Consider the following 13485-nt stretch of genomic DNA (forward strand, 5'->3'; position numbering starts at 1 on the left):
ATTACACATTTCTGCAGCGTGTTTACTGTGACCAGCGACTTGGCAAGCGCACGCTGAAGATTTTGCCCTTTTAACAGATTCTAGTGTTTATAATGTAGACGTCTTTTACCTGATTCCTTCAGTCGGGTTCCTTTTGAGGATATCAGTGGCGGCTCAGGTACCGGACGGGAAGGTGCAGTGGTTGTCTGGAAACAGATCAGAACATAGTTTATAACAGCTGAATCTAAACTTTCCAGAGGGTCAGGAGGATTTATAATAATAAGTAAACTCAGTTTCAGGGGTAAAATCAGTGGAATGAAGCAGAAAACAAATATCTCCATTAGCGACTGCAGCCGCGTCGAGGCGGAGACGATCTACTGGACCAATTCCAAATGCTTCTGTAAGGGCCGTTCATTTACAGACCCAGACTGTGTGAGTCACGGACTATGTCTCCATCAAACGTGTGGAAAGGGTCATGTCATAGGTTTATCTTATAGTTTGAATGACCTCTGTGTACAGTGAAAAGACGCACTGACCCTGACACCGTGTCCCGTTTGTCTCCTCTCGCCATCGCCACTGCCATAATCCCCAGAGGCCTGACAGAGAAAGGAAAAAAAAGGTGTAAATCTGAATATTTCAGAACCTTTGATGAAAATATTAAAAAAACGCAAATACTCACCACGTCAGTGTCGTCCTCGTCGTCACACAAGCGCTCGGCAGCCTGAGGGTTTCCAACTACTTTCAGGTCAGCGATCTCCCCCTAAACGCAAACACAGACACACACACAGAAAATGCATTTTATTTCACCGTGATGACAAAACTATTGACTTGCAATCAGGCATGCGTGTGGCTTCCTATTTAAAACATGATACAGACAGTTTTGAGGCCTGGTGGGATTAAGGATGCTCCACCGGTGAATATATTTTAACACAGAGACCAATTTGTGCAACCGAACATAGAACATTCAAATCTTTAACATGAATTATATGAATTCCTTCACTTCAAAAGCCCTGTGAGCGTCACATGTGGTCACCTGGGTCTAAGCTAAAAGTCAGAGGTCAAAGGTGATAAAGGTCAAGTAATACATTTACGGGGAAGAGGAGGGCTAACTTCCTGTTGCCAGTGACCCCAACGCGAACCTGCCATGAGGTGCCACAGGGAGATATTAAAGAGGTCAGACTCACACACACACTCACACACACACACACCTGTGTTTTTAGCACACAGTGTATTATTCTGACTTCGCCAGGTCCCGTGGGAGACATTCGGACGAGGGCACGTTGCTGCTTTTGATTAATTTCGGTGAGAAATGCGATGAGTAAACATCTCTTCAGCACTCGAGCATTTCCTCTGCCGGTGCCCCGGAGTTTATGGTGAGAAGACGGACGTGAATTATAGTTATTTGTCAGGAAAATAGGTTTGAGACCAAAATGCATCATAAAGTCTCAAGTCCTGTCCCATTTTAAAGGCTCCTCCAAATAAATCTGTAAGTATTTGGATCAGCTGATAATCGATTACTGGTAAATATAGTTAGATCAATGTACTAGGACTTTATTATTATAGTCCTGTTACATTTACAGTTTCTTTACCTGGAATTTGTCAGTGTCGGCTCCTCCCGCCTGACCCACGAAGATCCCCGCCCCATTGTCAAACTCCATGGGGTCCGGGGAACGCTCAAACCTCACCACCCGTTGCTCCGAGTCGCAGCCATGGTAGAAGGTCACCTGCTCCTCGAAGACGGACAGCGAGAAGCGACTCCAGGTGTCCACCATGCTGGGGACGTCGAAGGCGGCCGCCTCGTACGAAGCCTCCGAGTCGGGCTCGGTGTAGAAGAACTGCACCCTCTGGCGGCCGGACTTCACGGCGCTGAGCTTGACGCCAACGTACATGAGCTTCTGGGGCCCGTCGATGATGGAGAAGAGGACGGAGGCGGCGGGAGTGGTTGGCTTGATGTGGAAAAGGAGGGAGAAGTGGCGGTAGAATGGGTTGGGGACGTGGGCCAGAGCCGGCTGGCCCGACACCGTCGCGGCGGAGAAGGCATAGGCGGTCTCCCCTCTCGGCCCGTAGACCCTGGCGATCTCACTGGGTGGAGGGTCTCCTATCAGCTGGAGCAAGGAGACACCACTCTCCTCTGCAAGAGGAAAAAAACACTTTGAGGACATACTTTTAAAAGAGAAATCTGACAGACCTGCCTTCAAGTGCAGCAGTAAACATATGAATTAACTGCATACGACTGAAAAACAGTGCTGGATACTGTTTTCTACAACATTTTTTCATAACATGAATTGCGAAAAGTCCTGTGACGTCTGCATAAGATGTTGAATTTATGACTCGATGAGGTGCACTTGAAGGCAACATGAGTTGTGAGGACAGAGGCAGTTTGAAGCACAGAAATGATCAGCAAATCACAAGTTCTTTGGAAAGTAAAACATTTTGACACCATCGCTGAATTACGATTAAGACGTATACATGTCGACATAATATGACTAAGGTAGAAACTTGACCTTATTCGGGCTATCAGAACATACTGTATTGATTATTGTCTTAATGATAATAATATCAGGGTCCATGAAAACATGTCCAGTATGAATTCATGGTACATCTCCAGGAGGTGTTGTGTGTTTTTAGATGTGGTTTTTCTTTTGACTAAAGAACCTTTGGAAAGTTTCAAAATAAAATACACTTTAGTGTGCATAGATGCTCGTTAAGAGGACGCTATACTTGCTGCACAGTAGGAATCTGACTTAAACGAGTGACTGGCTACACTCGCTGAACCATGAGAGGTGAAACAATGTCAAATAGCTGACCGCGGATTCAGTCAGTGATCACTGTGGAGTGCAAGGGCCTTACAGTCCCTCTCCTCCCCCAGATGCCATTTAACACTCTTTTTTAGTGTCCATTTGGAAAACCTTTGCCCTATGTGGTTGGAGACATCATCAAAACCGGATAACTGAAGTTGCCTTTCTCCCAAATGATCAAAATAAAAACTTTGGTTTCCTGCAAGACCACATCCATCACTAGAGTTAAGTAAGAAAATCTGTTGTTTGTTTCCTTTTGGGTGAACTTTAAATTAAACCTCTACACTCTAACTGACTAAAGCTGGACTCAAATTAATGGAAAATCTGCTGACATTTCAGTTCCCATCGACTAAAATACCCCAAAGAGTCGGCATCCCTGAGAGCTACCATTATTTTCTCACACATCTCCATCGCAAGGGAGAAATGGTCTGACGCTTTGACTCAGCGATCTCCTGAGGGCGGCCTGTCATCGCAGATTCATGAGAGGAGCCGACCAAAACTTACAATCTGTGCATTAAGGGGTCACAGAGGTCGGCGATGGTGGGGGTTCCCCTGCGTTTCCCAAAAACAAAAACGATGAGAAAGCGTCGAACGCGGCTTGTTAAAGTGTCACAGACGGTTAAGGAGTGAAAACTACCAGAGACGCCTTCAGAGCAAAACAATAACACCATTCATCATTCCTAATGGTGGCTGCACAGTGGTCGTTTCAATATTGTAACAGTCAAGTGTGAAGGTAAAACACTGAGGAGATTTTGATCCATGTGATCATTAGTTTAGGAAAAATGTTCTCGCTCAGACTAAACAAGCCCACTGTGACTGATTTACAGTTCTATGTGTTTATAATGACTAACTAACTAATATACTATATTATCTTCATGTTCACTGGTTTTCAAGTTGTTGGTCAGGTCTGATCAGCCTCTCAACAAGGAAGGCAAAAAAAATGTATGGGGTTAGGGAAGGACCCATATCACATCCCATCATTTTGGTGCATACAATGAGAGATTTAATTTCCTTGAGTTTCTTTAAAAAATAATGCAGAAATCTTTATAAAATAAAATAAGGACTTAATATAGTTAAACAAGTCATTCTCAAAGGGAACGCTGGTTGCATAACACACTGGAAGACGCTGTGGGAGAAAATAGCGGATTTCCTTTTCTCACTTATTAGTTTATCACATGCAGTAAATCCTCAGAACAGAGCAGCTGGCATCCAGGTCTTAATCTCAAAGGTCACCCAGCATCATGTTTTTTGGCTTTAAGTGCGTCTTGTCAAATTTCTAATTCTGCTTAAGGAGTTTGGAGTGTGCTGCTCATCTTCTACCTGCTGAGAGGAAGGTCACACTACTGTCACGGGCCGATAGTTCTGTGACATAACCGACTGCACATCTGCACTCGCCAATCCGACGCTGTTAGGGAGTAATCCGAAACACATGTTCACACACACACACACACACACACACACAGTCCCTGCTGCACGATAGGGTGCGCGTTATGTTGTCTCAACCTGCGCGGCTGCGTCCTGTGGGATTTTGGCCAATTGGAGTGCGAGCCGGGTGGCCGAGTTCCCACTGAGGGCACCTGCTATTGGTTAAGCTCACACTGACACAGCCGCTGCAGCTGCTGCACAGATCAGGTGGGTTGGATTATGTATGTAGGGCTAAATATTTCAAATGATGAATGACAAGAAGGGAAATTCCACTTCACGATAAAACTTTACACAACAATTACACACACTTTTCTAATTTCTTTATCAGCGCTGCAATCTCTTTCTGTCACAAGCTTTAGGTCCCAACGCACAAATGACCACTAACGCTTTCCATTAAAAGCTCATGTCCGATCTGATCTGTGATCAGCTGCTTCTTGTTCTCCAGAGAACAGATGGAAGCTGGTATGAAAACCAAACGTGGGAACTTCGCCTGCGAGAGCATCATCGCATCAACCCAGATGTCTGCTCATGGCTTCCTGCCCTGCTCCTGTCTCCGCTCTGACTCAGTGTCTCCATGCTAACAGAAACAACTGCGTGGAACTGCATGGAACACGCAGCAATGTTTCACAGCCCTGACACCAGCGGCATGTAAAATAATTTTTGAAACATGACCTCATGTATTCTGTTCCTGTGTGTATTTTCCAACATGAAAACCTGGAGAAATTCACAGCCTGTTTTACTGTGTGAGGAAAAAAGGAAAAAGGAGATGCTGCCAGTGAGGAGAGGCACGGACAGATGGAGGCAGGAAGGAAACGCTTGTCAGATGTCCATGGGAAAGAAGGACCATGAGGGACTCTGATGGGATGAAGCACAAAGAGAGAGAGAGTCAAAATGCCAGTTAAAACAGGCTGAAATGTCATGGGGGAACAAATGGACGCCTCCAAGAGGTTTAGGGGGGTAGGGCGACTCCCAAAGGGATAAGAAATACAATTTTATTGGAGGATGAGCTAAAAATAATGAGGCCTAAAAACCACAAGGTCACTAGACCATAATTTATGACAGCAAATGTGAACACAGCCTTATTGGGTTAAATCAAACTCAAAGAATCATTAATAATAATAATATTATTGTGTAGTGTATCATGCTGGAAGATCCTTGTGTGTAAAGCTACACTAAATAGGCACATGTGGTTTTATATAGAATTCCATCCGACAAATGCTGCAAACTCTTGCTCCAAATGCCGAGATTGCAGCAAGATGGCGGCATTCGTACCTGGGATATTTTGGCTTCATTTCTGGACAGCGGGAGGAAGTGGAGACGTGTCATCCATCTTTATAAACAGGAGCAGCTAGATATCAGATTGCTGTCGCTATCTATGCGGCTGCAGTATTGGTTTTGTTATGGTGCAATTAAAGAAACGTAACTTGATGCAGTTAGAATAACTTTCGTCTTCTGGTTGGCCTGAATTGTCCTTGTGCACAAAATCAGAAGAAAATGCATGTCAGTGTTCTTTTGTGGTGGGCAACAAATACTAACTTTATTTTGTTGCATGCAAACTGTTTAAGAACGTTACACCATAATCAAAGTATGCCTCAAACGGAGCTCGAGTTACCTCACCCTGAAAGCTGCAGTCCTTGTTAGGAAAAGTGAGCGCTGCAATAACAAACTAATTAGACTGTGTAATGATACACTGAGAAGAAATCCGAGGTATTTATACAGTGCAGACAGTCGGCTGCTTTACCTTAAATCATGTAAAGAAAAGATGTTTAGCCTCTAAATCCCAAGTGTCTTTAGGGGACAGGAGAATTTTTTCCAGCATCAGGAGAAGCCCACTGATAATTAGGCTGGTGGCTTGATCCATGAACTAACCCCCCCCCCCCCCAGCTGTAGCTTTGTCCTCCTGGGACCGAAACAACTGGACTTCACACGTCTGAGAGGTGATGCAGCTGCCACACAGTCAGACCTTAATCCCCGTTTGAACGAGACGAGAGCTGAGAGCCAATTAAAGTTGACTGATGGGTGGATCAACGTTTTTTTCTTTTTGTCTTTTTCTTTCGCACCAACCTTTTTGCTGGAGGATCCACATTTTGAAATAGCCTGGGTTTCTTGGCCACAGGGCAGAAATGGAGGCTGAGACATCAGCAGATATGCAACATGGGGATATTTTACATTTTAATGCTTAATTTTAAATAGTCAACTCTATATACAGTAAGTACTTCAGAAGCTACACTTAATGTGTGGTCTCCAAGCTCGAGCTGAGGATATTTACAACCACAGAAGACATTTGGCCGCTATTCTCACATTAGTGAATTTATAACCACTCACAATGGCTATAGTGAAGTGACCTTTTGTGCAGAATTGGAGGATTTACTGCAGGAGCTGCAACCAACTCATCACAAGGCGAATGGAAAATACTCAGGGGGATTTTAATGATATAAACTTGGCCCAAAATGCAACTTAAAATTCTGCATATTTTGGAAAATGCTGCGTCTGGGAACTCTGAGTTAAAAAGCGGGTAATTCCCCTGTCGTCATGAAAGTCCCTCTCACACTTTGTCCCACTCTCTGTGTCTGCGCATCTTCTAATGGTCGGCCAAATGCTCAATTACCACCCATCAAGTGTAACTGGTCTCGGAGGTTGGAGGCGACTGGCTGTGCCCTCTGACCCCGGGGCAGAGACTCGAGCCGCCTTGTCTCATCCCGGTCACAAGGCTCTCTTGTTACCAGGCGAGACACCGTTGCCCTTTCTCCCAAACTGATCGCACAATCGCCACGCTCTTTCTCCGGAGCGGACCATTTTCCCACCCACGGCCACGATCATAAATGCCATCCTGTGGCCCTCCCTCACCACCACAGATGGCCCGATTGTTTCCCTCCTGAGGACTCGAGATGCTAAGACACCATTCGCCTCTAAATCCACGCAACATTCCACGCCGGCTGATCAGAAATGGTGAAATATGACGACAAGGAGGTAGCAATGCGTGACCGGCATGCAGGGGTAGGATGTTCCGAGCGGAACAGAGTGATTATTGCACCACCATAAATCCTCTTGGACCAGCCAAGAGAATAGAGTGCTGGTATCACAAGAGAATCCTGGAACGCAATATATGGAAGTTAAAGTCATTTATCCTGGATTCCCTGAGAAAAGGCCCTGAAAAAACATCTCATTCCTCCATTTTTCTTTTCCTTTGCAGGTGTAAGGTGAAAAGCCGCCTGACGACAAGCACGGGGACTAAATGTAAAAAGCCAGTTTCATACATCTTGTGGGGGAAAAACGATTTAAGGGAGAAATAATTCCGCACCACATGCTGGGCTTTAGCAGAAGGTCTCTCCCGCAGGCTGAAACTCTCACACATTTCTCACACATATCTGTGTTTTATAGCAAAGAGGCTTCCAATCTTTGGCTTTAAGTGCAGTTTAAGAGGTTATCCAAACAAGAACCCTACATACGGAACATGGGAAGCAACAAAACTATCTCCTGTTTAAACTTGGAACATATATTAAATAGTCCTGTGGGACAAAACATGATAAAGGGGGGTTTAACGCTCAGCCTCCATACTGGACGAGGGCCCCTGGAGCATTTCCTGTCTTAAGGGTTTACTCTCAGGGAAATTCTTCTAAACTGTATACGTTATATTCAGTTAGAGCACTTTTCATAATATAAATGGACTAGAAATCCCCTGAGAACATGTAGAGTGTAATAAAATGTGAGTGGAACACCGAGTAATGCATTTGGTCAACTCACGACATGTTTCAAAGCTCTGCAACTATTTTCAAAAGAACCTGTAACGTAACATTGCTGACCATTACTGACGTTTATCACACACACACACACACACACACACACACACACACACACAAAAAACGAGGAGGTTTTGCACTGTGACGAGACAACCACACCAAAACGTGCAACGCATGCATCCTGCGGACAGTGACGTGAACTTGCGGTGTTGCGCCATGCGCCGACGAGAGCCTCCTCGGGACGTGCAGCGGACACAAAGAGCGACACCACAACGGCAGCGACGGCGACTGCAACGATCACACCGGGCGTTTTTGCATGTTTTAACCATTAGTGGCAGATTGTTTATCGTTAACATTTCTGCCCACCGTGCTTCTACCTCGCAGGCATCCTGTGCTTTCTAATGTTGTAATCATAGGCTTGTGCAGACTCGATACGTGCTTGATTTAAGACATAGAGAACATCATCTTGTAAGTGCATCAGTAATTACAATCCAATAAGAAAACATTATGTGGCCATTTAACTTTTAACAAACTCATATTCAGTACATTTTGCATAAAACTTCTACTCCTTTTCTAGAAATGTCTATTTTTGGATAATTATTCGACTTGTGCTTTAGTGATGTAGCTATTCTTGAAGTATAAAGTTATACTGTGGCTATTATCTTATCTCAGTCTTCTTTTTCATGTTGCATTTATTTGCTTTTATGAGTCTTCTTTTTATTGTTTCTATCCTTGTAATTGCTTTGATTTATTACATCTTTTATGGAGTTGCATGTGCGACTAATGTAATAACTAACTGATATGCTGATATATATATGTGGATATAATAGTAAATCCCTCTACCCCATGGTAAATATATGGTATACCTGTGCACACCTCTAAATCTGCACCTTCATATGCAACAATAACAGTACTTTAACAACAATAAAAGCAGGTATGAAGTGTGGGTCACCTGTCTGAAGTCCCTGCAGGCTGATTTTCTGACTCTTTCAATGGGAGGTGCCATGGTAGGTTTAAAAAAATAGCCATTTGATCATTTAAAATGCAAAAGCGTGGTGTTTGAATATGGCAAAAACATGCGAAAATCACATTTGTGACGAGCAAAGATCTCCAAAGTGACAATCATATGCTTGGACGTGTGTGTTACCACAACAAACACTGCACAAACACACAGACTTGAGCGCTGCAACATCTACGACGAAAAAGGTGACATGACATCGGATTCAAAATGTATCAGCACACTTGATACATTCTAACCCGCCGGGGTTACCTTTCCAGTTACTAACGGACACGCATGAGGGCTCCTCTGCCCTTTCAGGCAGGAGGTAACACTCCACCGGGAGACGCCCGTCCTTCAGGGACGCCCAGCAGCTGTCCCGCAGGACGTGGCAGAAGCTGCGGCAGGGCAGGAGCGAGGGGGCGCGCGGCGAAGGGCACCTGGGGGCCAGCAGAAGGCAGAGGAACCACTCTGTGCCGTGGTGACACCCTGCCCTCGCCAGCCACGCCCACTCCTGCAGCGCCGCCCCCACCTCTTCCACAGACGTGTGGTTGAAAAAGTTGGGCAGCGTGAAAAACTTTGGCCGTTTGCCCGAGCAAACGGGCCAATCAGAGGGAACGGGGAGACACGGTTGGATGCGACTATCGGCGGGGGTCGGCTCTGAATCCAGTGCACCCCCGAGAGTTCCGTTCACTTTTAAAACATCACCGGTTAAATTGCGAGGCGGGACTTTATCACCTGTCGAGACCGATTCTGGATCTGTCTCAAGATCATCTGTGGACGCTGATCCTGAGCCAGATCCTGAGCCAGATCCTGAGCCAGATCCATTCCCTGCCCCCACCCCAGACCCCTCCTCCGCCCTCTCCCCTCTGAGCCTGTCTGTATTACCCGTCATGTTCAGGGTCACGCTCTCCACCTTCTCTGTAAGGCCCGCGTTAGTAGTCGTGGTGGTCGGGGTCCCGTCCCACGTCTCGACAATCTTAGGGATTCCTGTGGCCACGTTGATGATTTCTTCCCCAACCCCGGACAGGTTGTCATCCTCCTCCTCCATCACTGCCACCTTCATCGTCTCCGTGCCACTGGGAGTCACGGTGGCACCTGTCACTGCCGTCGTCTCTGTTGGGATTTCTGTGTTGGGAATTGGTTTTGGGTTCCAAAACCAGGCCTCCAGGCTCCCAGCGCAGAGGGCCGAGACAAGCAGCCACGTCTGGATCCTCCACATGCTGCCGGCTCCTGCAACGGTCCTTCCAAGTGTTCCTCACAGGGCGCTCTCACTGTTTCCCCCTATAAGCTCCACCTGTGAGCCAGCCGGTCAGCAGTTCAATCCGAGCCGTTCAAGGGCCACTGAGCATCCACTGAACGAGAGCAGCGACATAAAAACTCCCACTCTCAGACCCTCCCTCCAGAACTCAGCTCAGAACAACGCTGCTGCAAACTCTCTCATAAAATAAAAAAAGCTCTTACATGCATGGAGGGGGGGGGGACAGAAGTGTGGGGGAAGGCTTGTTATATACTGGTGCTGCTGGAAGTCATTGGTTACTCAAGAGTTGCCCCGACACACACTCCTCCCCTGTGTGAGCTGCAGAGTGGCTCCCCTAAGACCCTTTTCGACCACATGTGAGAAAAAGCATGCGAGCCTGTTACCGCGGCGACACACCCACCCCGCGCAGAAGAAATATGGAGGTTAGGTTCTGATTAGGATCAGTCTGAATTCCAAGCTGTCAAACGCGAGACGTTTAGAAGACGTGACCTCGAGCTGCCAAAGAGATCTGTTGGGTTTTTTTAATGACACATTCTGGCACAATCCTTTAAATCCAGTTTAAGGATTTAAAGGATTTTTAATTTGTCACATGCACAGAGATACAAGGCAAAAAAGGTTTCTGTGCAGACATAGCAATGGGATCAACAATAAAAAACGTTAAATAGATAAATAAAATAACATAACATGAAATCAAGATCCACACCGCACTCACCAGGTTCATTAAACAAGACACAGCATGTTCATTTAATGAGCGTTAGACGTAGACACTTTTTAAAGAGCTAGACATTTAAAGTATAAATCCACCGCTAACAGAAACCTGTCAGATTTTTCCTATAATTATGTTCTCGTTCTTCTCTCATGTACCAACTATCATGTGATGTTTCATGAGAAATAAAAGTAGAATTACTGCATTGCGCTTGTATGCCTCCACCAACCAGAACAGTAAGGAAGGAAGTAAGGAAGGTAGGAAGGTAGGAAGGTAGGTAGGTTGTTTCCCTGCTTGCTTGCTTGCATTCACCCATTATCTATACTGTTATGGAATTTTCGGAGACTATCTCCTCTCCTCTTCCTGGGGCATGGTGCAGCTGGCTGTCGTGTTTTGGGAAGCGCGAGAGCTTGGCGAAGGTCAAAGGCTTTCACTCCCTAGACACCACAGATATGAGACTGCGTAGGCAGGCAATGCTGTCTCCAGAACTTGAAAATACATTTGATTGTTCAGGAACGAGCAGACCCATAGGTTTAATGATCTGTAGGGATTTAAAGTCTGACTGCAGGAAAGCTGACTTCAGAATATGAGAATATGAGAACAATTTAGATTCTTTAAATTAACCTAAACTCACTCAGCAGGTCTTTAGACTGTGGGAGGAAGTACCTGGAGAAAAGCCACGCAAACACGGGGGAGAACATGCAAACTCAACAGAAAAGGGCCTCGGTCAATCGGGATCGGAATCATGCTGCTCAACTTCGTTTCGGACAATTAATATTATTTAAAAGTGTAAAATAATCTGCCGATTAATCAATAGCTGCAGCTAGTTACACAGGGTCTCGGGGGTTGAGGCCCCACAGGTGGTTTTTCTCTCATCGCTGCGTGTTTATAGTGAATTAATGTGCAGTTGTACCTGTGGAGCAACTCACGGTTTGTTAGAAAAGGGGTCACATTAAATAAAAGGTTGAAAACCACCAGAAGCTGCCAACAGGTTATAATGCAGAGGTCAACGACCTGCCCACAGATGCAAGCAGAGACAAAAAGACAACGGTTCAGTGACAACAATGACGACATGACGCTCTGATTTATTGCCTCGTTTCAAACGGCGGGAAAAACCAAAACAGTGACAAGCGATGTTGTGTTCGACTTCATCACCACAGACTCCGACTCTCTGCTACACTGACATGCGTTCCCCCGCGGTGATTAATAGCTCGGCGATGAGACAGAAAAAGCAAACACGGCGAAACTAAAAAGTGTGAAAAAAGTGAACTTGAGACGGCGAGTGAGGGGTATGAATAAAAGACAGCAGCTGAGGGAGCGGGGACGCCAGGGAGGGCGCGTCTGATTGGATCAGCAGCTTAAGCTTTTCTCCCATTGCCTCATCGCGAAAAATCCTCGGAAAATGCACCACCTCCGGGTTCTCACAGATGGGCGATAAGGGAAGAAGGGACCCCTCTCCTCCTCCTCCTCAACACGGCCCTGAGTGCCCCCATCCTCCAGCTATACCCGCCTCATCTGCCAAGCTGGGACATCCAGCTGTTACACATTCCAGCGCTCAGACCTCCCACACCCACGCTGCATGTGACATGTGGAGGTTTGGAGACTGCTGCATCTTGATCAGTTGAGCATTCATCCGCCATCGCTCCTGCTGTCAGCGTGTGAGCCGGAGGCGCATTCAACCAGACGCTGAGCGGGACGGAGGGAAAAGAGGGGCTACTTCTCTGCTTGGGAAACCGGACTGGATGCTTTAGAGTGTGTGTGAGTGTGTGTGTGTGTGTGTGTGTGTGTGTGTGTGTGTGTGTGTGTGTGTGTGTGTGTGTGTGTGTGTGTGTGTGTGTGTGTGTGTGTGTCAGATCAAGAGTTTTGGCTCAGGTCACCAATCCCAGTCAAAGCTCAGTGCACAATTTGATCAAGTGCATCTCCACTTGAAATCCTAGGAGGGTCGTCTTACAATTACCTCATCGGGATACCACAACAATGCCCATTCAGAAAATTATAACATAGCCAACACACTCATAAATCAAATAGCAACACCAAAACTGAACATTAATGAGTGGTAACGGTTTATCTGCATTGTATTACAGGCAAGTTTTATAGTGCAATTAAAAAAACTTGTTTATTAATGGAATATTGTGTATCAATCAGTAACTACAGATATCAAATAGATTAAAAAGTGCCTCAATTAATATTACAAATGTTTGGACACCGATACTACCTCCGATACTGTGTGAGATAAGTGTGCCAATCTATGTACCGATTCGATATTACATCTTTAAAGTATTAGTTTCACCCAAATAAAAGCAAAACGGGGACATGTACCATAAAATGAATCAATTGTTGTGTATTCCTAGATTGATTTAATTGTATTCTTCCTCGGTTCTGAGAGTCAAATTAGATATTAGAAGAAGTTCTATGGCATCATTCTCCGTTTGTTTTTCAAAGGGTTTAGCCTGAGTGAGGTCACACAACAATGAATACGTTATATAAGTTGATATTTTTGAAATGCACTGGTATCAGATCTGTACTTGGTATCAGCCAAGTATCTGAATCGGCATCAGGAAGGGGAAGATGGTATCTCA

General features: G+C 45.5%; 1 protein-coding gene across 7 annotated transcripts in view; it reads right to left on the reverse strand.

Moving 5' to 3' along the window:
* Nucleotides 1-13485, reverse strand: part of LOC117778144 (collagen alpha-1(XVIII) chain-like) — a 35808-nt gene that overhangs the window by 12148 nt on the left and 10175 nt on the right. For 4 of the 7 annotated variants that reach the window (XM_034613501.1, XM_034613492.1, XM_034613482.1 and 1 more), the window contains exons 1-5: nt 9828-10386; nt 1569-2110; nt 659-739; nt 516-575; nt 110-185 (exon numbers count right to left, since the gene is read on the reverse strand). In XM_034613501.1, coding sequence (XP_034469392.1) covers nt 110-185; nt 516-575; nt 659-739; nt 1569-2110; nt 9828-10161 — 1093 coding nt within the window. In that variant the 5' untranslated portion in view covers nt 10162-10386. Of the gene's footprint in view, nt 1-109; nt 186-515; nt 576-658; nt 740-1568; nt 2111-9827; nt 10388-13485 lie in introns of those variants that run through there. The other 3 variants (XM_034613462.1, XM_034613471.1, XM_034613510.1) reach the window with 2 other exon arrangements.

Source organism: Hippoglossus hippoglossus, chromosome 2 (assembly GCF_009819705.1).
Source record: "Hippoglossus hippoglossus isolate fHipHip1 chromosome 2, fHipHip1.pri, whole genome shotgun sequence".
NCBI lineage: Eukaryota > Metazoa > Chordata > Actinopteri > Pleuronectiformes > Pleuronectidae > Hippoglossus > Hippoglossus hippoglossus.